General features: G+C 52.6%; 1 protein-coding gene across 5 annotated transcripts; it reads left to right on the forward strand.

Annotated features, from left to right (window-relative positions):
- Nucleotides 1-234: 234 nt before the first annotated feature.
- On the forward strand, nucleotides 235-5,454 carry LOC128816398 (coiled-coil domain-containing protein 81-like). Of its 5 annotated transcripts, none has more exons than XM_053994011.1 (12): nucleotides 235-401; nucleotides 778-893; nucleotides 1,783-1,936; nucleotides 2,129-2,385; nucleotides 2,913-2,998; nucleotides 3,158-3,231; nucleotides 3,314-3,428; nucleotides 3,623-3,746; nucleotides 3,819-3,935; nucleotides 4,476-4,612; nucleotides 4,722-4,856; nucleotides 5,313-5,454. In XM_053994011.1, the coding sequence occupies exons 1-12, from the start codon at nucleotides 323-325 to the stop codon at nucleotides 5,323-5,325; spliced, it is 1,407 nt and encodes a 468-aa protein (XP_053849986.1). In that variant the 5' UTR covers nucleotides 235-322; the 3' UTR covers nucleotides 5,326-5,454. The 5 variants fall into 5 exon arrangements, with proteins under 5 accessions (XP_053849986.1, XP_053849984.1, XP_053849985.1 ...); XM_053994009.1 differs by lacking the exon at nucleotides 5,313-5,454 and adding an exon at nucleotides 4,981-5,300; XM_053994010.1 differs by lacking the exon at nucleotides 5,313-5,454 and adding an exon at nucleotides 4,981-5,300 and having other exon boundaries at nucleotides 3,332-3,428.
- Nucleotides 5,455-25,499: the final 20,045 nt, after the last annotated feature.

Below are 25,499 nucleotides of genomic sequence, written 5' to 3' on the forward strand. Positions count from 1 at the left end.
GGAAGGCAGCCCAGCTCAGCAGCAATGACACCTCTTGACAACTGGCAACACCTGAGGTGGGCCAGGACAGACTCTTCCTTCCACAACCCCCTTCCCCATCTCCAAGGTGCCATCTTTCTGCTGACGTCACAATGCATCTCCCCAGGCTACCAGTGACATCACAAGGTGGCACTCCCCATGGTAACAACTGGGGGCTGCTGGGCACTGCCTGTAGCCTCAAGCAGGGTTGGGGGGTTGTTCTGCTGGGTGTGGGAGCTTTAATGGGAGGGGCCTCAGGGACAGGCAGGGCAGGGGCTGATTGGAGAGGAATTTGGGGAGCAAGATGGAGGGGTGCTGTACCATCAGCATCAGCAAGAAGCAGAGTTACTTGTTCCCCACACTCCTGCGTCTCTCCACCAAAGGTAAGGGTTTTGGCAGCCCCCCAGGGGCCAGAAGGAGGGTTGGACAGGGTTGGGGCTGCTCTGAGGGTCCCATGGGCTCAGCATGTCCCCCTATTGGGGCCAGCTTCCGAGCTGTGGGAGCTGTGACCTCTCAAGGTTCTGGCTCTTATGGGAGGTCTCACAGCTCCTGCTGGGCTCTCAGGAGCCAGCTGGGTTTTGAGTTGCCATTTCCTTTTGGGGGTTAGATGACCACAGCCCTGGTTCTGAGGCCTTTTCACACCCCCAGTTCTGCCCCAGCCCTGCCTGGGGAGTACAGGGAACCCAGCTCCCCTGGGGAGTGGAACCAGGGGCACAGTCCAGTCCAGGCTCTTTGTAAGTCCCATCTATCACTCCACAGAGCTCCCCAAAATGCCACGAGTGCAACCTGACACCTCTTTCTGGTACTTTCCAGAGGTGGTGGATATCTGGGATGTCGTGTCTGCCTACATCCTAGGACAGATGAAGCTGGACAAGGTTGGCTGGTGTCTTGGACCCCTGTGGTCCCCCTCCCCGAGAGATGCATCATGGCACCACCCTGAGAGAGCTCACCTTAGTGTGCTCTGATCTGCCAGGGGTGGAGAGACCTAGCAGAGAGATACAGGATCCTGCTGGGTCCATGCCAAGGATCATCCCTGGGAATCTTTCCCTGGTTTGGAATGGCTTGGGTTCTTCTTTAGCTGAAGAATTTTGGTGAATATTTTGAAGAGGGAAAGTAAAAAAATTGAGAACAGGGTTTTTCCCCCAGTTTTCACATTTCCGTTTGTCAGAGACTGGATTAGAACAATGTCTCGAGACGTCTTCCACTTGTAATGCCAGTGTCTGTGTCTGGTGGGAGGGACAGGCCAGGCTTTGCATAATGAAGCCCCCAGCCTGCAGCTGGGCTGTCAATCATAGCACCTAGGGGGCGGTGCTAACCTGCCCTCTAGTTGAGTGGCCAGCAGTCCCACCTGGGGCATGGGCCCACAAAGGCCCAAGTACTTAAAACAGGCTGACCACAAGGTAGGCAGCATGTCTGAGACTCTGGGGGGAACTCAGGAGCTGGTAGCTATATGTGTGTTTTGCTGTACCTTTTCTGTCTCTCCTTCTAATCCTCTTTTCATGGAACCTTTTTGGCTAAATGCTAAGTAATGGGGTGATTGATAATTGGTTTTATGTTGAATTTGTTAGTGTATTTATTCTTTTGCCAAAGTTTCCTTAGTTTACTGTATTTTTGCCTTTTATGTGATCTTTCACCTCTTGAGAATAGCTGGTGGGGATTTCTCCTTTGCACCAGCTAGAGTAAAGGAGCCTTGAGTTTAACCCCTAGATTCAAAGGTCTGTGATGTGACAGCTATCTCAACTGTTTTGTTTTCTTCCTGGGCAGGGAGTTCTTGTCCCAGGTCTTGGGACCTTTGCTGTGGTCCGTGAGCAAGTCAACAGCACAGAAGAGGTGTTTGTGGTTCGAAGACCCGTGTTCCAGCTGGACATGGACATGTCCTGTCTACGGGAGCTGGTGTTCCCAGCAGTGATGATCCCTGGTGAGAAGGGATCTAGCTCCACATTTGGAGGGACTGTGTGTGCTCTGCTCTTTGGGGAGGGGGGAATCGCCTCCAAAGTTGGAGGACAGCTTGAGTTGCCCCCAGACCAAACCTGTCTTTCTGACATTTTGCCATGAATCCCATGTGAAAATTTGCTCAGCTGTGGTAGTGAGAATGCTCTATTCTTTGCAGGTGACATCATGATCATGCCATTGGATTACTGGTGGTTGTCCCAGACCAATTCCCTCCCGCCCGACGTGGTGAGGGGCTGTGTGGAGGAGACCATTCTCTTGTACTCCTTCCAGCTGAGGGACAGGCAGCGCCCCACGTTCGCCTTTGAGAATATTGGCATCCTGTCCTGCCAGGACAATGTCCTGTGCATGCAGTTCCACTGCAGCTGCATTACAGGACTGGAGATTCAGGACACCTGGGTGGCTCTGCTGCTCACAGTGAGCTGGAATCTGGGGGCATTGAAGTGCTGGAGAGTGCCCAGAGAAGGGCAGAGAGGTTGGGAAAAGGTCTGAAGCACAAGTCTCATGAGGAACAACTATGAGGGCTGAGCCTGAAGAAAAGGAGGCTTGGGGGGACCTTTTTGCTCTCTGCATCTGCGTGAAAGGAGGGTGAAGCCAGGTTGGGGTGAGCCTGTTCTCCCAGATAACAAAAGACAAATTGCACCAGGAGAGGTTTAGGTGGGATTTTAGGGAAAATTTAATGTAAGAGGCTGTCCACCCCTGAACAGGCTGCCCAGGGCAGTGGTGGACTCGTCATCCCTGGAGGGATTTAAGAGACATGTGGATGTGGCCACTGTTGGACTTGTCGGCCTCCAAGGGTTCTTCCAATCTTATTGGTTCTTTGATTCCATGATGTTCACGAATGAGACTTGGGAAGAGGAATTTGGAGAAGTGGCTCCTATAGGAGCAGGAGACCTGTCTGCTTTCTCCATGGAATTTCCTGACAGCTCCCTGTCACTCTGCAGAGGCTAAGTATGCCGGGTTCTGGTGTCAGCAATGGAGTGACCACTGCTCAGGGGGTGCAGGCTGCACAGGCCCACATGTTCCCCAGGTGAGTGCATTTCCGTGTTGATTTTCTGGTTCCTTCATTGCCTGAAGAGTGTGGACTCTGCCATTCCTCAAGCCTGTGGCATCATTTGCTTCTGGAGTTGGCCTCACTTATTCTTGTGGGTCCCTTCCAATTCAGGATATTGTCGTTCTGTGATTCCAGGTTTCAGCTCGCTGTGTCCGATGCTTTTTCCACCCAACATACAAAGGCTGCAGAGAAACACAGGGTCAGAACAGGTATGGAATGGGTTCCTGCTGCTCTGTCACACATGGGGTGATCACATCCTGTGACCACACAACCTCACAGACTGCTCCCAAGAGCTTCCTCCTTTCCCAGGGGAACAAGAGCATCCTGGAAAGTTTTCCCTCCTTGTGCTACCATACCGGAGGCCAGGCATGAGGCAGCAAGAGCCAAGGTCAAAGCCACCTGCCAGGTGAAACTCTCATGGCAATGGTTTGGAGGGATCCTTGCACCCTGGGTGAAATCCCCCTCAGACACTTGGACTGTGTAGGAAAGTCCACGGGAACAGCCCTAGCTCCCAACTTCTCCTGAACACCTGAGGCCCCGAGGGAAACAGGTTCCCTATCTGCCCCACACTCATGCTGATGACTGCTGGTATTTCCGCAGTGTGCTCACCCCATGCCCAGCCAGCTCTCCGAGGATGAGGGAGGCAGGTGGGCAGGAGTTAGCTCCTTCAGCCAGGCCTGACATCACACTCTTGGCTTCTGAGAACTGCCAAAGAGCACTGCAGGTTTGTGCCAGATAGATCAGACCTGAAGGAAGCCCCTCAAAAGCTGAGCCTAATCATGCCTGACACTTCCAGGAGATCTCGCAGCTGTATGCAGAATGGGAGCATGGGAACTCCCACTGGAGAGAACAGAAGGTGGAATGGGCAGCATGGGAAGCCTGGGCTGCTGGGGAGGACCAACAGATGCCGCAGGTAGGGGCAGAGACCCTCTGTGTCAGGTCACCCTGGCTGCCCATAGAACCCCTCTGGGACAGGGGCACAGAGGGTGGAATTGAAGGTCAGGAGGGACTACAAAGGACAGATGAGGCATGGGACAGGTCCCTTGGAGAGGGGCTGGATGCTTCTTGAGGGCTTAGGGTGTCCCAGGGGGATTTTGGGCACTCCTAGGCTAGTTTGGGGGTAGTCCCTGGGGACTGGGGGGGACTCTTAGGACCCCACGTGATAGGAGTCCCTGGGGATCCAGATTAAGAGAGGGGTCTCAGATGGGATTAGGGTGTCCTGAGGCTTCAAGTGGACTCTTAAGACTCAGAGAGATGGGTGTCCCAGGGATGCAGTTGGAGGTCGCCCAGGTGCAGGGCAGGGATTTACCTATATGTTCCACAAGGGAGAACTCTGGGAGGCAAAAGCAGCCATCAGCCATGGTGGGGTGCCAAGTCTCCTGGCTCCCACTTTTCCAGCGGTCCTCTGTGAAGTGGCATCTCTGGTTTGCTGAGAGTGTCCCCTCCTTGGCAGGTATTTGGCATTGGAGGTGCTTGGGCTCCGCACTGTCCATCCCAGCCCCCAAGAAAGGGGGTCACTGTGAGGCGGGGGATGGCTAGAACCCCCCTCCCCACAGAGAAAATGGCAGAGATATTCCAGCCTGGAAGCAGGTGGGTGAATGCGGGACCAGGTGGGTGGATGTGGGTCTGTGTGGGCGCAGGGTAGGGTGAGGGGAGAGGCAGCTGGCAGCTCTGGGATGATGATTCCCTGTTGTTGCAGACACCTTTCCCCACGAGCCATCCAGGTGCTCCATGGGCTGGAGCCACATCAGACACAGAGGAACATCTTCATGTTTTTGGCTGAGAACAACCGGCGGCGGCAGGGGCGGCAGGAGCAGCAGAGGCAGTTCTGCAGGTAACTCCACAGGAATGAAATTTCCCACGTTCCTCCGCTGAGGCAGCCCCGGGGGACAGAAGTGGTGCTAGGTCTAGACTCCCCTGGCACCCACCTGGACACTCAGCATCGGCTTCCCATGTAGGACAGAAAAGTCCTGGCTGACAACAGAGGGACCTTGATGGCAGGCCGTCCCCTTCCCAAACCTGAGAGCATGTCCTTCCCTGGCAGAGTCCTACCCCACAACACCTTGTCCTGAGTGGGACATCGGTATGGGACACCCAAAGTCTCAGACCAACCTGGCTTTGCCTCAGGTGCACCAGGGACCTTCTCACGGGCTGGGAAATCACCAGAGGCATCTCCATGGACGCCTTGACGTGATCTGATCCCAGGTGGCCTGAGCCAATCTTGCAGAAATTCTCTGCCTTCTGCCTGCCTGTTTGATCGGACACCTCTCTTTCTCTCTCTCCCTCTCAGCTCCAAGTGCTGATCCAGCGCATGAAGGGTTGGGGCTGGAGCTGTGGCTGCAGCAGAGGCTGCTGGTGATGGGGCTGGGAGGCTGCTCACCTGCTGAGGTCCACCTGTGGATACAAAATAAATACCTCTGTTCCCACCTGGACTGAGTGGCCTAGGCCTGGTGATGAAGCTGTGTAACGGCTGGGACCACGGGGGCTGGGACAGGGAGGGGGGCCTTGTGGGGGGACACGGGCTCTTCAGGAGGGTGAGGAGGTGGGTTTGCCTCTTTGCCTCCTGCTCAGGGTGGGACTGAGCAGCAGAATAGCCCAAGGTGGGTGCCATGTTTGCAGGTACCTGCTCTTCAGGAGGAACAGGCAGGTGAGGCTCCTTCACAAGCCCTGGTCCTCATGTGGGACCTGTGCCAGCCCCCCAAGCCCCCCATCTTCCCCTGGTACCTGACAGGAGAATCCAGACATCTGAGAGATCTCCAGAGTGCATTTCCTGGCACAGGTGGTATGGAACCAAGAGGGAGAGGTGCCTGGGGAGCAATGATCACCCACGGGACCATTGATGCCTGCTGGGATGTCACTGCCCAGTGAAGTGCCACCATCCAAGTGGAGAGACTGGGAAACACTGGAAGGGGGGGCGCTGGAGAGCAGCGAGGCACACTTGGGAGCACTGGAGGGGGCACTGGCAGCAGTGCAGGAGACAGTTTTGGAGAAATCCTGCAATGTTTGCAAATATTGAGGTCAGGATGCCACTGTGGGCCAGTGCGAGTGGCTGCAAAGAGAGGCCGTTTTCCATGGGAAAAAGAAGTCATTTCCCCGGGCTCTGGGGATCTACTTAGAGCTGGGGTTTGGGGCTTTAAGGTCACAGAGGTTCCTAGTGTCTGACATCTGTAGTTTTGGAGAAATCCTGCAAAGTTTGGAAATGTTGAGGTCAGGATGCCAGTGTGGGCCAATGGGAGTGGCCTCAAAGAGAGGCCATTTTCCATGGGAAAAAGAAGTCATGTCCCCAGACTCTGGGGATCAACTTAGAGCTGGGGTTTGGGGCTTTAAGGCCACACAGGTTCCTAGTTGCTGTCATCTGTAGTTTTGGAGAAATCCTGCAATGTTTGCAAATATTGAGGTCAGTGAAATGAACAGGGCTAATGCCTTTATTATTAATGTTCAGCTCTTTATTAAAAAGATCAGCTGGGCAGGGGGCTCGATGCAGAGCTCGCCCCCGCAGTTGTAGCTTTCCCAGGCGGCCGAAAGGAAGGAGGCGTGCAGAGTCTGTCACTGAAGTCCAGCGCAGCGGCAGCTGTCCTTTCTTCTTTCCTTGTGGCACACTGGTGGCCAGAGGGTGAGAAGGCGTGGTGTGTAGAGTCTGTTGCTGAAGTCCAGAACAACAGCTGTCCCCACTCCTTCTGTGGTGGCAGCATCAGGGCTCTCTCTCTCTCTCTCTCTCTCTGCTTCTGTCTCCCTGCTTCTCACAGCCTAACCTAGTCTATTCTTTCTTAGATGATGGCAACGGGTAAAAGTCAATCAGGGGATGTGTTTCCCTCTTCCTCAGCTAGGGCATTTGTCTAGACTCCTCTACTGTGTTCAGTTTTTGATTTATAGTCCTTTTTATCTCCTAAAAATACTCCCATGATTCTAAGGGGTTTTTATTTGCATGTTAGTCCCAGAATGGCAGTGTGGAGGGGTGGGAGGCCAGTTATCTCCAGGTAGTTTAGAGAAAACAAACAGAGCAATTAGCTAATTAGCATTTCAATATCGGTACTTAGCTAGAGTTAGTAGTTTTTTTAGTGTTGCCATGGGAACTAGGAAGGCCCTGCCCGCGTCTCTGGGGAACACGTGGAAACTGTTAATTACAAATCCCTCCGTCTTTGGCTTTTGAGGGCTAACTTCTTTTGGCATTTGTATGCTTTTACTCATGTCTGATGGTAATTCTCGTGTTCTTTAGAAACCAAGTAAGACTTAATAATATTCTAATTAAATTTTTTTTCAGTTAACTCCTTTGGCTAAAGGACACTTAGTCTTATTAAACAATTACCAAGTACTTAAACCTTTTCTATGGTACTTTAACTCGGAAACAGTTATTAACACCTTACTGTATATCAGCCTCTAGCAAGTCTTCTTTAAAGTTAATTTTAAGTCCTCTGGTTTCTTAATTACTGTCCATGCACAAGAAGAGGCGGGTGACACTGTTGGGTCTGGTCTGGCGTCTGGGGTTGGCACTGGTCCTTTGACTCTGGTGACGTGGGTCCAGCCTTTTTCTTGGGTCCGCACCACAGTGTGTGTGGTGAGTAGCACCTGGAAAGGTCCTTCGAATTTGGGGGTTAATGGAGTGGTAGTGTTCCAGGACTTTATCAACACCCAATCCCCAGGACTGATGTTGTGGGCATTGGCGTCCAGAGGGGAAGTTTCGGAGAGATACCCCTTCTTTCGGAGGCCTTCTAGGGATTTTCCTATGACCTCTAAATATTTCTGAGTTGCTGCCTCCCCTTTCAGATAATCTGCTGTACTGAAAGGGGTGATTAAAAAAAAAGGGAGTCCAAACATTATTTCATAGGGAGAGGACCCCTATGTCGGACCGAGGTCTGGTTCTGATGCACAAGAGAATGAGAGGTAAACACCTGAGCCAATTCATCTTTGTTTCTTCAATTAATTTATTTATCACATTTTTAAGAGTTCTATTCATCCTTTCCACTCTTCTAGAGCTTTGAGGATGCCATGGGGTGTGCAACCTCCACCTTATCCCCAGGGCTTTTGTTACTTGATGTAAAGTTTGAGCGACAAAATGTGGACCTCGGTCCAAGTCAATGGTATTGACTAGCCCATATCGTGGTATGTTTTCTAAGATTATTCTTGCAACTTCCTGCGCAGTTTCCTTTTTGGTTGGGAAAGCCTCCACCCAGTCAGTGAGGTGATCCACGATCACTAGTAAATGTCTGTACTTTAATTTTCCCTTGCAGGATCAACTTTTGGGCTTCTTTTATCGGGATAGCTGCTGTGATTACTTGCAGGCAAGTTGGCCATCCTCTGGCTACTGGGTCTAGTAGTTTTGAGAGGTAGGCTATTGGCTTTTTTTTTTTTAATCTTTCCCGCTTAAATACATTCTTAGGGCTTCTTTGAGCAACTCATTCATGTTCTTTTCTTGCCAGTCCTCTATCTTTTCTAGTTTTTGTCTAATATCGGGCCAGGATTTGGTGACAAACTAGACCTTTAAGAGGACTTGACCCTCTGGGCTATCTGGGTCTATATTTGAATACAACTGGAAATTTCATTTTAGTCGGTTAAGCCAAATTGCCGGGGTCTCATCCTTCTCCTGAGTACCATCAAAGGCCAATTTCGTGTTGCTTCCCCTAGGGATACTCTTTGATCCCTCTTATCATGAGGGCCCTATAGTCTCCCATGTTTTGCCTACCTTCTTGCTGGCTGGGACGCCAGTTGGGGTCCACCAAGGGCATCCTCTGGTTCCCTTGGGGCCCCAGTCCACCCCCTCTTTCCCATATCTTCACCCCTGCCGCTCGGATCATCTGGACCTCTCTTGGAGAGAACAGAATGCTTAGAATAGCTCAGGTCTCCCCAGGTACAAATACTCAGCCCTAGAAATTGGTCCAACTGGCTAGATATTCCAACGGGGTCTTCCACTAAATTTCTTAGCTCTTTCCCAAATCCCCGGACTTCGGAAGCTGCCAAAGGTGCAGCCACAAACCTAACTCCCCCAGCTGCTCTACCCATAGGAATCCCTCTAAGGGGAAAGAGCCCCTCCACCCTTGGTGCTTTGGATTGGGTGCTACAATACGGCCCTTTTTCTAAGACACCAGGCAGGGAAATAGTAGTGGAGACAGACCCTGGAGGCCAGGGGGCATGCCAGGTGGTGAACCAACACTGGGCAAGGGTGGCCTCAGCTCCCAAGTGGGAGGAGGCAAGGAAACTCCAGCTGGAGAAGGAGAAGAGGGACTTGGGGAGATGGTTGAGGAAACTAGGGGAAGGGACGATGGAACAGAGGTGGGAAAACGGGGGAAAGAAATCAGGGACTCAATAGGAGGGGCTGAAGGACCAACTGCGGAAACTGTTGGAAGTAACAGGAGCAGAAGGGGGCAGGTAATCGAGGGGGTCCCCTTCCTTTATTTTTCTAGTCTCCCCCTCTCTATTCTCTTTGTCTTCCTCTCTATTTCTTTGTAACTTGCATATTCTCAGTCTCATTATTTATAGAATTCTCCAGCCAGCAAGCTGCATAAGATAGTTGTTCTATATCAAGGTCCTCTTGCGCTTTTTTTGGGTTTTTTTGGTTTTTGTTTTTTTGTTTGTTTGTTTGTTTTTGTTTTGTTTTGTGTTGGTTTAACTGATTACACATCCACTGATCTCGGGTTCCATACCGTGGCCACTCTCCCTGTAATTCTAACTTCGGCCATACTTCTATACTGTAATGTATCATCTTACTCTTGTCTAGACCCTTTGTGGTCTCCCAAGAATCCCATTGGTCTAACAGTTGCCCCAAGGGGCTGTTAAGGGGGAATTCTCTTTGCTTTGGAAGGATTTGCTCCTTTACTATAACCTCTTCCCATTTTCAGGCCTCAAAACCAAAAAAATATATACCTTAAATGGTGCTTCTATCTAAAATGGAATATACTGTCAGGCAGCTAAAGGTCATCTGGCCCCTCCCAACTTAGCATTCTGAATCACTTGACTAAACTTAATCTCTTTTAACTAAATTCCCACTCTTGGTCCTACCCTCTTGGCACTTTACATTGTCTCTTGGCCAGGACAATCACTAGTCACACTCTCATCTATTGTTTTCTGTTCTTTTGCTCTTTGGCCTAAGTTTTGAACTTCTTGATGGACTTTCTAGGCTTGTACCCCTGCTAAGTCCGGCCCAAACTCTTACTTGGCCTTTTGCCTAACCTTCTTACTAGGCTTAGGAAGCTTGGTCTCCCTGCCGAGGTAAGGTCGAACGTCCTGCCGAGCCTTACACTCGAACTCCGGCCAAGCTCCCTTGCCTGACTCTCCTGCTAGGCTTAGCTTAGCAGTGAAGGTAGGCAGGGAATGAGGCGGGTCGCGGCTCCCACCCCACCCCCCCCCCCCCCCCCCCCCCAGAGCCCGGACCGTGGGAACCGGGAGAGAGGTTGCGGGGATCGGGGGAGGGGGTGGAGGGAGCTGAGTCAGCACCGGGGGAGTGGCTGGTGATGAACTCCCCCAAGGGGTGGAGTCGAAGGGCAAGGACATGCATGATTCATTAGGGGAGGAGGGATCGGGGGGAGGGTTTGGAGACCGGAAGAGGTTTCGGGAAGAAACGCGAAAAGGATTGTGGGAAGAAGGAGCCTGTATGTTGGGAGAAGCCTGTATGTTGGCCGCCGCCATCTTGTGCCACATGGTGAAGAGAGCACATGGCCGGAGCCACCACATGGCGGCCGCCATTTTGTGCCTCCGAGGGGAAGGAATTTTTTGAGAAACAGGGTCAGGAAAATTAAAACTAACATTGGATGGGGCTGAACAGAGTGGGGATATAGGGATAGGGGAAGGATTCAGAGCAGTGTGGCCTGCACTGTTCTGACAGGGGTCCCGGGAATTTTTAAAGGAGCCAGAAGAATCCTGCAGGCTTAGCCGGGATGCTCGTCTAAGAATTCCCGGTTTTGGGGTAGAGGGAAAGGAAAGAGGAACAGGATTTGTAGAACTGGGGTCACAGTTGGGGATTGATCTATCTAGCGATGGCTGTGGCGGTGCTTCATAGTTATTTTTAATAATATCACGAATTTGGAGGGACAAATAGGTAAATTTTGAGAGGGAGGGGTCTCCCTGTTTCAAAATTTCCCTACCGACCTGATCCCAAAAAGGGGTTTCAAACAATTTGGAAGCCGGAATATCTGGGAAGCACTACAACAGCCACTGAGCAAACCTTTTTGCATTCCTTTTTTAAAACTTTTTATTTTCCCCAACAAGTATTCCCAGAACTTGATTATAAAGCCTCCTCTGCGGCATTGTCAGCTTAGCACCCATGCTGAAAGATGTTAAAGTGTACTGCAGAAAAACCACCTGCCGAGAAAAAGAAGAAAAAAAATCAAAGCCTGTTGCTGCCAGTTTAAATAAACTGCCCCTCGAACCCCCCAGCACCCCGGGAAAGGGAGTTTTGGGAATCTTTCCCCCACGGAAAAGAAAACCCACCAAAAGGGAAACCTCCCCCTACCCCTTGAGGAAGAGGAAACCCACCCAAAAGAGACAGAAGAAAAAACCCCCTCAGAACAACTTACCCTGTAAGCCGACCAGGGAAAGGCAGAACAAGATAAAAAAAAACCTCGGGCAGTGGAATGCTGATGGAATTTCCGATTCCTATGGTGCCTTTAGGAATTGCCGGAGCTTTCCCCTGGGAGTGCTGCTCCCACCAGAGGTAGTTTGATGGCCAGTGAAGATTAAGTCCAGGGTCCCCAAGGACCTCAGGATTCTTCTGTCCATGGGGTTAGAGCTTTTCTGGCTCCCTGATGGACGCCAAACTGCCGTGTCTCATCCCAGCTTGGCAAGAGCAGATCCCTTGCTAGCCCCAGCTAGCTCTTTTCAGGGCGATAAGGCAGCGAGAGGCACTCCCTGCTGAACCCAGCTGGGCTTTAGACAGTGCCTTCGTGGGTCTGAGGACACTGCTGATCCCACCGGCAAGGAAGGAGGCGACACTTTTCTGGGGGTAGGTCCAAGATTTATTGTGACTCCGAGGAAAGCCCCAGAGCCCAACAGCACTCGAAAAGGTCCCTGATATAGGGTGGGCGGGGAAACCCGATCAGCCAATGGGAAAAGACATGGGTGTGGCCCTCCGAGGGAAGGACAGCCGAGGTATCCACTTAGGAGGGAGGTGGGGAGGGAACGCAGGCCATCATCCAGTCACCCAGCGACTCCGGCAGAAGCTTTGAGACAGAGGGGAAGGATGGACTATTCACCTGGGAGGGGTCAGGGGCATGAGTCAGGGTTTTTGGGATTGATGGACACACAGGTGCTGATGGGAAAACCAGGGAGGAACCAAAAAGGCACAAGGGCAGTAGAGAGGGATAAACCATTGTGAACATAAATGCAGTGGAAGCTAAAAACAATCCCAGGTCAACTCAGGTGACATCAAGTGACCCCAAAGGACCTCAAGTGACCCAGATCAGGGCCTCAGATGACCTCAAGTGACCACAAATGACCTCAAGTGACCCCAGTCAGGGCCTCAGGTGACCTCAAATGTCCTAAAATCATCTCAAGTGACCCTGGTCAGGGCCGCAAGTGACATCATGTGACCGCAAATGACCTCAAGTGCCCGTGGTCAGGGTCTCAGGTGACCTCATGTGACCCCAAATAACCTCAGGAGACCATGATCAGGGCCTGAGATAACCTCACATGACCCCAAATGACCTCAAGTGACCCTGGTCAAGGCCTCAGATGACCTCAAGTGACCCCAAATGGCCTCAGAGGACCCGAGTCAGGACCTCGGTTGACCAGAGCTCACCCCAAATGACCTCAAGTGACCCAAGTCAGTGACTCAGGTGACCGCAAGTGACCCAAAATGACCTCAAGTGTCCCCGATCAGGGCCGCAGATGACCTCAAGTGACCCCAAATGACCTCAAGTGACCCTGGTCAAGGCCTTGGATGACCTCAAGTGACCCCAAATGGCCTCAAGTGACCCCAGTAAGGGCCTCAGGTGACCTCTACTGACCCCCGTCAGGTACTAAAGTCACCTCAAGGGACTCCAAATGGCCTCAAGCAACCCCGGTCAAGGCCTCAGGTACCCTCAATTGACCCAAAATGTCCTCAAGTGATCACAGTCATGGCCTCAGATGACATCTAGTGACCCCAAATGACCTCAAGTGACCCCCATCAGGGCCGCAAGTGAGATCATGTGACCCAAAATGACCTCAAGTGTCCCCAGTCAGGGCCTCAGATGACCTCAAGTGACCCCAAATGACCTCAAGTGACCCTGGTCAAGGCCTCAGGTGACCTCAAGTGACCCCAAATGGCATCACGGGACCCGAGTCAGGACCTCGGTTGACCACAACTGACCCCAAATGACCTCAAGTGACCCAAGTCAGGGCCACAGAGGACCTCAAGTGACTCCAAATGACCTCAAGTGACCCCAGTCATGGCCTCAGATGACCTGAAGTGACCCAAAATGACATCAAGTGCCCCGGTCAAGGCCTCAGATGACCTCAAGTGACCCCAAATGACCTCAAGTGACCCTGGTTACGGCCTCAGGTGACCTCAAGTGACCCCAAATGGCCTCACGGGACCCGAGTCACCTCGGTTGATCTCAACTGACCCCAAATGACCTCAAGTGACCCAAGTCAGGGACTCAGGTGACCGCAAGTGACCCAAAATGACTCTAAAGTGACCCCAGTCCTGGACTCAGATGACCTTAAGGGACCCCAAATGACCTCAAGTGACCGCGGTCAGGGCCTCAGATGGCCAACTGAGCCCAGTCAGGTCCTAAGGTGACCTCATGTGACCCCAAATGACATCAAGAGGCCCGGGTCAAGGCCTCAGGTGACCTCAAATGGCCCGAAAAGGTCCTTAAGTGATCACAGTCATGGCCTCAGATGACATCTAGTGACCCCAAATGACCTCAAGTGACCCCGGTCAAGCCTTCAGGTGACCTCAAGTGACCCAAAATGACCTCAATTGACCCCGGTCAGGGCCGCAAGTGACGCCATTTGACCGCAAATGACCTAAAGTATCCCCGGTCATGGCCTCAGATGACCTGAAGTGACCGAAAATCACCACAAGTGACCCTGGTCATGGCCTCACATGGCCTCAAGTGACTCCAAAGGACCACAAGCGACACCAGTCAGGGGCTCAGGTGACCTCATGTAACCCCAACTAAGGCCTCAGATGACTTCAAGTGACCACAGTCAGGGCCTCAGGTGACTTCAAGCCTTGCGAAATGACCTCAAGTGACCCCAGTCAGGGCCTCAGATAACATCATGTGACCCCAAATCACCTCAAGCATCCCTGGTCAGGGCCTCACATGATCTCAAGTGACCCCAAAAGACCTCAAGCAACCCCGGTCAATGCTCCAGGTGACCTCAACCAACCCCAAATGACCTCAAGGGACCCCGGACAAGGCCTCAGGTGACCTCAAGTGTCCCCAAATGACCTCAGGTGACCGTGGTCAGGGCCTCAGATGACCTCATGTGACCCCAAATGACCTCAAGTGTTGCCAGTCGGGGCCACAGGTGACCTCAAGTGACCCCAAATGACCTCAAGTGACCTGGGTCATTACCAGGGATTCAGGTGACCTCAAGTGACCCCAGCCAGGGCCTCAGTTGCCTTCAGGTGATCCCAAATGACCTCAAGTGACACCAGTAAAGGCCTCAGGTGACCTCAAATGACCCAAAATGACCTCAAGTGATCATAGTCCGGGCCTCAGATGACATCTAGCGACACAAAATGACCACCAGTGACCCCTCTCAGGGTCGCAAGGAACATCATGTGACCCCAAATGACCTCAAGTGTTGCCAGTCGGGGCCACAGGTGACCTCAAGTGACCCCAAATGACCTCAAGTGACCTGGGTCATGGCCAGGGATTCAGGTGACCTCAAGTGACCCCAGCCAGGGCCTCAGTTGCCTTCAGGTGATCCCAAATGACCTCAAGTGACACCAGTAAAGGCCTCAGGTGACCTCAAATGACCCAAAATGACCTCAAGTGATCACAGTCCGGGCCTCAGATGACATCTAGCGACACAAAATGACCACCAGTGACCCCGCTCCGGGTCGCAAGGAACATCATGTGACCACAAATGACCTCAAGTGTCCCCGGTCAGGGCCTCAGCTGACCTCAATTGACCCCAAATGACCTCAGGTGACCATCGTCATGGCCTCAGATGACCTCAAGTTACCTCAAATTACCTCAAGTGACCCCAGTCCTGGCCTCAGATGACCTGAAGTGACCGAAAATCACCGTGTCGTGGGGACAGGACATTTTCATGCTTATTATCCCAATCGTGGTTTCTGTTCCCTGCTCTCTGTTTGTTTTGTCTTCCCCACCCCCGGCTTGCTGCTGGCTTGCTGCTTGGCTTTTGCTCGCTGCTGGCTGCCTGCTTTGCTAGCTCTGTTTTCCTTTCTTTTTTCTTTGCTTTTCGCTTGCTTGCTTTTTCGCCATTTTTTTTTCCTTTTTCCCCGGTTTCTGTTGTTCCCTTTCCCCCACCCCCCCACCACAAAGATATCGGACCTACTCCGGGCAGGAGCTCCCCCGGGGTCTGCGAGAGAAGCTTCGTACCCTCTGCGGCAAAGAGAGATACAGCTCAACACCCTGGGACTGGTGAAAACATCTGTTGTCATCTCGGGCTATTTCTCTTGTGCTGGGGAGTGTTTTTTTGTTGTTCCTTAATAAACAAGTTTTTTCCACTTCCCCTCTGAAGAAATTCCTCCCGAACTCGGTGGTGGGGGAAGTTGCGGAGGGTTTTGTTTCCTATAAGGGGCTCCTTTGGAGATGTTTTCCCCTAATTTGTCCTAAACCAGGACACAACGCAAGTGACCCTGGTCAAAGCCTCACATGACCTCAATCAACTCCTAAGGGCCTGAAGTGACACCGCTCAGGGGTTCAGGTGACCTCAAGTAACCCCAACCAAGGCCTCAGATGATTTCAAGTGACCACAGCCAGGGCCTCAGGTCATGTCAAGCAACCCAAATGATGTCATGTGACTCCGGTCAAGGCCTCAGGTGACCTCAAGTGACCCCAAATGACCTAAAGTGACCCCGGCCAAGGACTCAGGTGACATCAAGCGACCCCAAAGGATCTCAAATGACCCTAGTCAGGGCCTCAGGTGACCTCAATTGAACCCAAATGACCCCAAGTGACCCGAGCCAGAGCCTCAGTTGCCTTCAAGTGACACAAAATGCCTAAAGGGACCCGAGTCAGGGCCTCAGAGGACCTCAAGTGACCCCAAGTGACATCAAGTCACCCCAGTCAGGGCCTCAGGTGACCGCAAGTGACCCAAAATGGCCTCAAGTGATTCCCCTCAGGGCAGCAGATAACCTTAACTGACCCCAAATGACCTCAAGTGACCCCAGTCAAGGCCTCAGGTGACCTCAAGCGACCCCAAATGACCTCAATGACCCCAGTCAAGGCCTCAGGTGACCTCAAGTGACCCCAAATGACCTGAGGTGACCATGGTCAGGGCCTCAGATGACCTCAAGTTACCCCAAATGACCTCAAGTGACCCCAGTCAGGGCCACAGATGACCTGAAGTGACCAAAAATCACCGCAAGTGACCCTGGTCAGGGCCTCACATGACCTCAATTAACTGCAAAGGACCTCAAGCGACACCGCTCAGGGGTTCAGGTGACCTCAAGTAACCCCAACCAAGGCCTCAGATGATTTCAAGTGACCACAGCCAGGGCCTCAGGTCATGACAAGTGACCCCAAATGATGTCAAGTGACTCCGGTCAAGGCCTCAGGTGACCTCGAGTGACCCAAAATGACCTTAAGTGACCCTGCCCTTAGATGACCTTAAGTGAGCCCAAATGACTTCAAGTGACCCCGGTCAGAGCCACAGGTGACCTCATGTGACCCCAAAATTACCTCAAGTGAACCCAGTCAAGGCCTCACGTGACCACAATATACCAGAAATGACCACTAGTGACCCCGGTCAGGGCCTCAGATGACCTCAAGTGACCCCAAACGACCTCAAGTGACCCCAGTCAGGGCCTCAGGTGACCGCAAGTGACCCAAAATGGCCTAAAGTGACCCCAGTCAAGGCCTCTGGTGACCGCAAGTGACCCCAAATGGTTTCAAGTTATCATGGTCAGGGCCTCAGATGACCTCAATTGGCCCCAATTGATCTCAAGTGACAATGGTCAGGGCATCACGGCATCAATGGTCAGATGACCTCACGTGACCCCAAATGACCTCAAGTTACCCCAGTGAGGGGCTCAGGCGACCACAAATGACCCAAAATGACCTCAAGTGACCCCAGTCTGGGCCTCAGATGACCTCACTAGACCACAAAAACCCTAAGTGATCCCGGTCAGGGCCTCAGATGACCTCAATAGACCCCAAATGACCTCAAGTGGACCCGGTCAGGGCCTCAGATGACGTGAAGTGACTCCAAATGACCTCATGTGACCTGCTTCACAACCAGGGCTTCAGGTGACCTCAAGTGAGCCCAAATAACCCCAAGTGACCCCGGTCCAGGTCTCAGGTGACATCAAGTGACCCCAAATGACCTGGAGGGACCCCGCTCAGGGCCACAGATGACCTCAAGTGACCCTAAAATGACCTCAAGTGACCCCGGTCCGGGTCTCAGGTGACCTGAAGTGACCCCAAATGACCTCAAGTGACCAGGGTCAAGTCCCCAGGTGACATCAAGCCACTCCAAGTGACCTCAAGTGACCATGGTCCGGGCCCCAGGTGACCACAGATGAGCCCAAATGACCTCAAGTGACCCCAGCCAGGGCCTCAGATGATCTCAATAGACCCCAAATGATCTCAAGTGATCCTGGTCATGGCCTCAGGCGACTGTGAATGACCCCAAATGACCTCAAGTGACCCCAGTCAGGGCTCCAGATGACCTCAAGTGACCACAAATGACCTCATGTGACCCCAGTCAGGGCCTCAGGTGATGTCAAGTGACCTCAAATGACCTCAAGTGACCCCAGCCAGGGCCTCCGGTGACCATAAGTGACCCAAAATATCCTCAACTGATTCCGGTCAGGGCTGCAGATGACCTCAATTGACGCCAAGTGACCCCGGTCCGGGTCTCAGGTGACCTGAAATGACCCCAAATGACCTCAAGTGACCAGGGTCAAGTCCGCAGGTGACATCAAGTCTCTCCAAGTGACCTCAAGTAACCGTGGTCCGGGCCCCAGGTGACCACAGATGAGCCCAAATGACCTCAAGTGACCCCAGCCAGGGCCTCAGTAGACCTCAATAGACCCCAAATGATCTCAAGTGATCCCGGTCATGGCCTCAGGCGACTGTGAATGACCCCAAATGACCTCAAATGACCCCAGTCAGGGCTCCAGATGACCTCAAGTGACCACAAATGACCTCATGTGACCCCAGTCAGGGCCTCAGGTGACGTCAAGTGACCTCAAAAGACCTCAAGTGACCCCAGCAAGGGCCTCAGGTGACCATAAGTGACCCAAAATATCCTCAACTGATTCCGGTCAGGGCCACAGATGACCTCAATTGACGCCAAGTGACCCCGGTCCAGTCTCAGGTGACATCAAGTGACCCCAAATGACCTGGAGGGACCCCGGTCAGGGCCACAGATGACATCAAGTAGCCCCAAAATTACCTCAAGGGACCCGAGTCAGGGCCCCCGAGTGACCCCAAATGACCTGGAGGGACCCCGGTCAGGGCCACAGATGACATCAAGTAGCCCCAAAATTACCTCAAGGGACCCGAGTCAGGGCCCCAGGTGAAAGCAAGTGACCCAAAATGACCTCAAGTGACCTCAGTCCGGGTCTTAGGTGACCTGAAGTGACCCCAAATGACCTCAAGTGATCCCGGTCAAGGCCCCAGGTGCCCTCAAATGACACAAAATGTCCTCAAGTGATCACAGTCAGGGCCTCAGATGACATCTAGTGACCCGAAATGACCTCAAATGACCCCAGTCAAGCCTTCAGGTGACCTCAAGTGACCCAAAATGACCTCAAGTGACCCCAGTCCAGGCTGCAAGTGACATCATGTGACACAAAATGACCTCAAGTGTCCCCAGTCAGGGCCTCAGGTGACCTCAAGTGACCACAAATGACCTCAAGTGTCCCCAGTCATGGCCTCAGATGACCTGAAGTGACCCAAAATCACCGCAAGTGACCCTGGTCAGGGCCTCAGATGACCTCAAGTGACGCCAAATTACCTCAAGTGACCCTGGTCAGGGACTCAGGTGACCTCAAGTGACCCCAAAGGACCTCAAGCGACACCGGTCAGGGCCTCAGATGACCTCACGTGACCCCAACCAAAGCCTCAGATGACTTCAAGTGATCACAGTCATGGCCTCAGGTGACTTCAAGACACCCAAAATGACCTTAAGTGACCCCAGTCAAGGCCTCAGCTGACCTCAAGCATCCCCAAATGACCTCAAGTGACCCCAGTCAGGGTCTCAGATGACATCATGTGACCCCAAATCACCTCAAGTGTCCCCGGTCAGAGCCTCAGATGACATCATGTGACCCCAAATGGCATCACATTACCCAAGGAGGGGCTCGGGTGACCTCAAATGACCAAAAATGACCTGAAGTGACCCCGGTCCGGTCCTCAGGTGACACCAAGAGATCCCAAATTAGCTCAAGTGACCCTGGTCAAGGACTCAGGCGACATCAAGCAACCCTAAATGACCTCAAGTGACCCCAGTCAGGGCCGGAAGTGACCTCAATAGACCCCAAGTTACCTCAAGTGTCACCGGTCAGGGCCTCAGGTGACCTCAATTGACCCCAAATGACCCCAAATGTCCCCAGCCAGGGACTCAGTTGACTTCAAGGGACCCCAAATGGCCTCAAGGGACCCGATTCAGGACCTTGGGTGACCAGAACTGACCCCAAATGACCTCAAGTGACCCCAGTCAGGGACTCAGGTGACCACAAGTGACCCAAAATGACCTGAAGTGACCCCAATCATGGACTCAGATGACCTGAAGTGACCCCAAATGACCTAAATTGACCCTGATAAGGGCCTCAGATGACCTCAAGTGATCCAAAATACCCTTAAGTGACGCCGGTCATTGACTGAGATGACCTGAAGTGACACCAAATGACCGCAAGTGACCCTGGTCAGTGACGCAGGTGACCTCAAGCGACTCCAAAGGACCTGAAGTGACCCCGGTCATGGACTCAGATGACCTGAAGTGACCCCAAATGGCCTCAAGTGACGCCAGTCAGGGCCTCAGATGACTTCAAGTGACTCAATATGACCTAAAGTGACCCCAGGCAGGGTCTCAGGTGACCTTAAGTGACCCCACATGCCCTCAAGTGATTCCGGTCAGGGATGCAGATGACCTCAAATGACCCTAAATGACCTCAAGTGACCCCAGCCAGGGCCTCAGGTGATCTCGAGTGACTCCGGGCAGCACCTCAGGTGACCTGAAATGACCCAAAATGAGGTCAAGCCACCACAGTCAGGGCCTTCAGATGTCCTCAAGTTCACTGACATGACCTCAAGTGACCAAAGTCAGGGCCTAAGATGACCACAAGTGACCCAAAATGACTTCAAGTGACGCCGTTAAAGGCCTCAACTGACCTCAATTGACCCCAAATGACCTCAAGTGACCCCGGTCAAGGCCTCAGGTGACCTCAAGTGACCCCAAATGATCTCAAATGACCCCGGTCAAGGCCTCAGGTGACCTCAAGTGACCCAAAATGACCTCAAGGTCCCCGGTCAACGCCCCAGGTGACCTCAAGTGGCCCAAAATGAACTCAAGTGACCCCGGTCAAGGCCTCAGGTGACCTCAAGTGACCGAAAATGACCTAAAATGGTCCCGGTCAAGGCCTCAGGTGACCTGAAGTGTCCCCAAGTGATCTCAAGTGACCCCGGTCAAGGCCTCAGGTGACCTCAAGTGACCCAAAATGACCTCAAGTGACCACGGTCCGGGCCGGAAGTGACATCACGTGACCACAAATGACCGCAAGTGTCCCCGGTCAGGGCCTCACATGACCTCAAGTGACCCCAAATGACGTCAGGTGACCCCAATCTGGGCCTCAGGTGAGCTCAAGCATCCCCAAATCACCTCAAATGATCCTCGTCAGGTTCTCAGATGTCATCATGTGACGCCAAATGACCTCAAGTGTCCCTGGTCAGGGCTTCACATGACCTCAAGTGACCCAAAATGACCTAAAGTGACCCCAGTCAGGGCCTCAGGTAACCTCAAGTGACCCCAAATGCCCTCACGTGATACCGGTCGGGGCCACAGGTCACTTCACCTGACCCCAAATGACCTCAAGTGCACATGGTCAAGGCCTCAGGTGACATCAAGTGACCCAAAATGACCCCAAGTGACCCCAGTCAGGACCTCTGATGACATCATGTGACCCCAAATCACCTCAAGTGTCCCCGGTCAGGGCCTCAGATAATATCATGTGGACCCAAATGACCTAAAGTGACCCCAGTGAGGGGCTCGGGTGACCTCAAGTGACTGCAAATGAACTCAAGTGACCCCAGTCAGGGCCACAGGTGACCTCAAGTGACTCCTAATGACCTCAAGTGACCCCAGTCATGGCCTCAGATGACCTGAAGTGACCCAAAATCACCGGAAGTGACCCTGGTCAGGGCCTCAGATGATCTCAAGTGACTCCAAAGGACCTCAAGCGACACTGGTCAGGGGCTCAGGTGACCTCAAGTAACCCCAACCAAGGCCTCAGATGACTTCAAGTGACCACAGTCAGGGCCTCAGGTTGTAGGAGGAGGGGTTGGGGAAAGCAGTCTAGGGTTGCCATGGGAAACAGCAGTTGTATGAGTTCTCCACCCCCTTTTGGAAGAGAATTGTACCCTCCCCCTGTCCTGTCAGTAATTGTTCAAGTCTGCCCCTTAGCCTAGAATCTTCTCTGTTCCACGTTTTCCCTTTGGTTCTTCCACCAAGAACACTCCTTTCCCTTTTCCCCACTGGTTAATGTTATATTTCCCCTCCTTTTGCCTTTTCCCGATTGTACCCTCGAATGCTAAACCCTCCTACCCTTACGCAGTTAAAAGAATCCTCACCCCGCCCTTCGGGGCTCTCGGAACCTGCCTCCCTTCTGCTCGTTGTCTCCCTGTCTGCCCCTTCTGCCACCCTTCAATAAACGAGCAGGATTTCAGCAGCCCGAGTGTCCCTCCCTTTCTTCTGGTGGACCCTCAGATGTACCAGCTATCCGAGCTTCGTGCCGAGTGGCTAAAAGCCCCCACGGTTCGGCAATTGGCTCCCCGAACAGGGACGGACACCAGCGGGTCCAGTCCTTGACCGTCTCCTGGAGATTGCCTGCTCTGTGTCCAGCCTTCTCCAGGATTGCAAGCGCGTTCGGGACCAGTTCCAGCGACAGTCGCCCTTTCAGTTTGGAAGGCTTCTGTCTACTGGGTTCTGCTGATAACCGACTGACCTTCGAGCTGCGCGGCAGCGGCAATGCCCTCGGACCAGCACAAGTTCCACCAGACCCCTCTTCCATGTCCCCGTTTTATGCCTGAGTCCTTCAGAGGTATGCTTATCTCACTTTTCTTACGCCTGACCAGGCTTCACCTCCCTTTTTTTTTTTTTTTTTTTTTTTTTTTTTTTTTTTTTTTTTTCCTTTTCGAAGAGGGTGATTTAGCCGTGAGACCTGATATAATGGGCAACCGCCTGTCTCCAGCTCAACAGGAGTTTTATATCCAGATTAAGTCCCACCTTGTTTTAGGGAACATTTCTTTTAATAAGAGAGATTTAAAGCCTTTTGTTAAATTTATTTTCGAACATTTTCCTGCTACTACACTGGAAGATGTTTTGGTGCCTGATTTCTGGGGAAGAGCTGGGAGAAAGATTTACAATTTTCAAATTCAGGGCAGGATTTCAGTCAGTCGTTTTTTTCCGCTGTTTCATTCCATTCTTAGTTTGTTAAAAAAGAAGGGAGAGAGTTGGGTCCCCAGTTCACCTACCTCGTGTTCCTCCCCCCCAATCCTATTCCCTCTTCCCCTAAGGGTGGATCGGGAGACAGATCCTGCCATACATCGGCACAGAGCTGCTGCCATCTCTCTGCTGCTTCCCGATCCTCCCTGTCCCATTTGTGTATTGGGACTGGCCACCCCAACACACATCATTCCTGTTCCATCCACTCCAGAGACCCTAATCCTAGTTTGAAACCCTGTTGCTCTTTAGAGGACTTAACTGAACAAATAGGACAAAATGGCACCTGCCTCATGGCGAAAAAAGACCAGCCCCAAGATGGCGTCCCTCCTTCTCCTTCACCCCAGAAAATTCCCGCCGTCTCGCCCCCGCCTCCTCCCCCCCCTCGGTCGAGTGCCGCCCTTGCGTCGGGACCCGTCCCCTCCTTCCCTCTGACCACACCCCTGGGTGGGCCCCCTGTGGCTGGGACCAGCCCCCAAGTGGGCCCAGCCCCTGAGGGTGGGAACCCCCCACCGGAAAGCCATGCCCTGGTGGGTGGGTCGGGACACGCCTCCCCCTCTCCTGCCACTGCCGGTTCCCACGCTACCAGAACCAGGAAGAAGCCTGGCCAGAAGCAGGCTATCCTGGCCTGCTGGGCCCACTGTCTCCAGGACCCACCAGCCAAGGAGAGGCACCGTGCCCTAATCCGGCCTGCTTCATCCTCGGAAGAGGATGAGGAGAGTGGCAGCCCCCAGCATTCCAACAAGTCAGGGGGGGTTGGGCAAAGATCAGAGAGGAGGCAATTAAGGATGGGGATTTGGAATTGGTGCAGGACTTGGGTAGCTTTGCAGCACCGGTCATCCTCCGGCGGGGGAGGGAGCCAAAGTGGGAGCAAATTCCATAAGCTGAGGTGAAGGAGTTAAGGAAGGCCGACAAAGATTAGGGCAGAAACTCGCCTTTCTTTAAAAATGTGATGGACTTAACATTTGCAGGATGTTTGCTAGTCCCCCATGATTTAAGGTATATTGCTAAGGCACTGTTTTCTCCCACCGAATGCGACCTCTGGGAGATTCATTGGAAAAAACTGTTGAAACCACTCCTGCGCAAGTATGATCTCGCAGAGGTGGTGGGAGAAGGGGACAAGGCAATGGAGGCCCTTGCTGGAGAAGGGGAGTTCAGCAGTCTGGAGGACCAAATTCTACTAGCACAGGAGCTGCTTCAGGACATAGCAGCAGCGGGAAAGGAGGCACTCCTGAAGATACCGGACAGTAAGACCCCCCTCCAAAACTTTTCGTCCATCATGCAAGGGCCTGAGGAGACTTTTATTACTTTTGTCGATAGACTGAAAGAGGCCATTGAGAGACAAATAGACAACATAGAAGCTCGTGCCTTTGGAATACTCCTGTTTTTGTAATTAGAAAACCTGGCACAGACAGGTGGCGCCTGCTCAAAGACCTGTGAAGGGTTAATGATGTGATAGAAGATATGGGCCCCATTCAACCAGGCCTTCCGTCACCTTCTATGCTCCCCAGAGACTGGCAGCTAGCAGTGATAGACATCAAAGACTGCTTTTTTAACATTCCGCTCTACCCCGGGGATGCTCCCAGGTTCGCCTTTTCTGTACCATCATTGAATAGGGCTGAACCTTTTAAAAGATATCATTGGACCTCCCTGCCTCAGGGGATGAAAAATTCCCCTGTGCTCTGTCAGACTTTTGTAGCGCAGATTTTATCACCTGTGCACCGGCTTTTCCCTGAGGCCATCATCCTGCATTACATGGATGATGTGCTAGTTTGTGCTTCCGACTCGACATACCTAAAAGCAACACTGGACAAGACTATTAAGGCTATTAAAGCTGCAGGGCTCCAGATAGCGGAAGAGAAGATCCAACTCTCAGCAGCATGGAGGTACCTCGGATTCCTCATCACGGGAAGGACAGTGACGCCACAGACATTGACCATCAACGAGGATCCAAAGACTCTGCGAGACCTTCAGCAGCTGTGCGGAACGATCACCTGTATCTGCCCTCTCCTGGGACTGACGATGGAGGAGCTGTCACCTCTCTTCTGTCTGCTTCGAGGCGACGGAGACCTCGCCTCACCACGCGAGCTGACACCTGCTGCACGGGAAGCCCTGCAACGGGTTGCTGTTGCTCTGAAGTCTCGCCAGGCACACCGCGTGGTCCGGACCCTTCCCGTGAACTTTGCGGTGTTGGGTAAGTGCCCCCACCTCCATGGACTTCTCTTCCAGTGGGATAACAGAGCATCTGATCCCCTGGTCATCTTAGAGTGGCTCTTCCTACCACACCAGCCCTCTAGGACGATCACGACCCCTGCAGAATTGCTAGCCACTTTAATAATGAAGGCACAACACCGCCTCCGAACCCTGGCAGGGTGTGACCCTGAGTGCATTTACTTACCTGTTACATTAGATCAATTGGACTCGTTGTTGCAAACTAATGAAAATTTGCTCATTGCTTTGGACAGCTTCCCCGGACAAATTTTGGTTCACTATCCTAAGCATAAATTGTTTAAGGATACATTGCATTTGGCCCCAAGAATGTTTAAAAGTAAAACACCAATTCCAGGTGCTCTCACGGTGTTCACCGATGGGTCGGGCAGATCCCACAAATCGGTGATCACTTGGAAGGACCCGGACAGTCAGAAGTGGGAGTCTGATGTCCAACTGGTTGAGGGTTCCCCCCAGATCGCGGAACTTG

The sequence above is a fragment of the Vidua macroura genome, chromosome 18 (assembly GCF_024509145.1).
Source record: "Vidua macroura isolate BioBank_ID:100142 chromosome 18, ASM2450914v1, whole genome shotgun sequence".
Taxonomy (NCBI): Eukaryota; Metazoa; Chordata; class Aves; order Passeriformes; family Viduidae; genus Vidua; species Vidua macroura.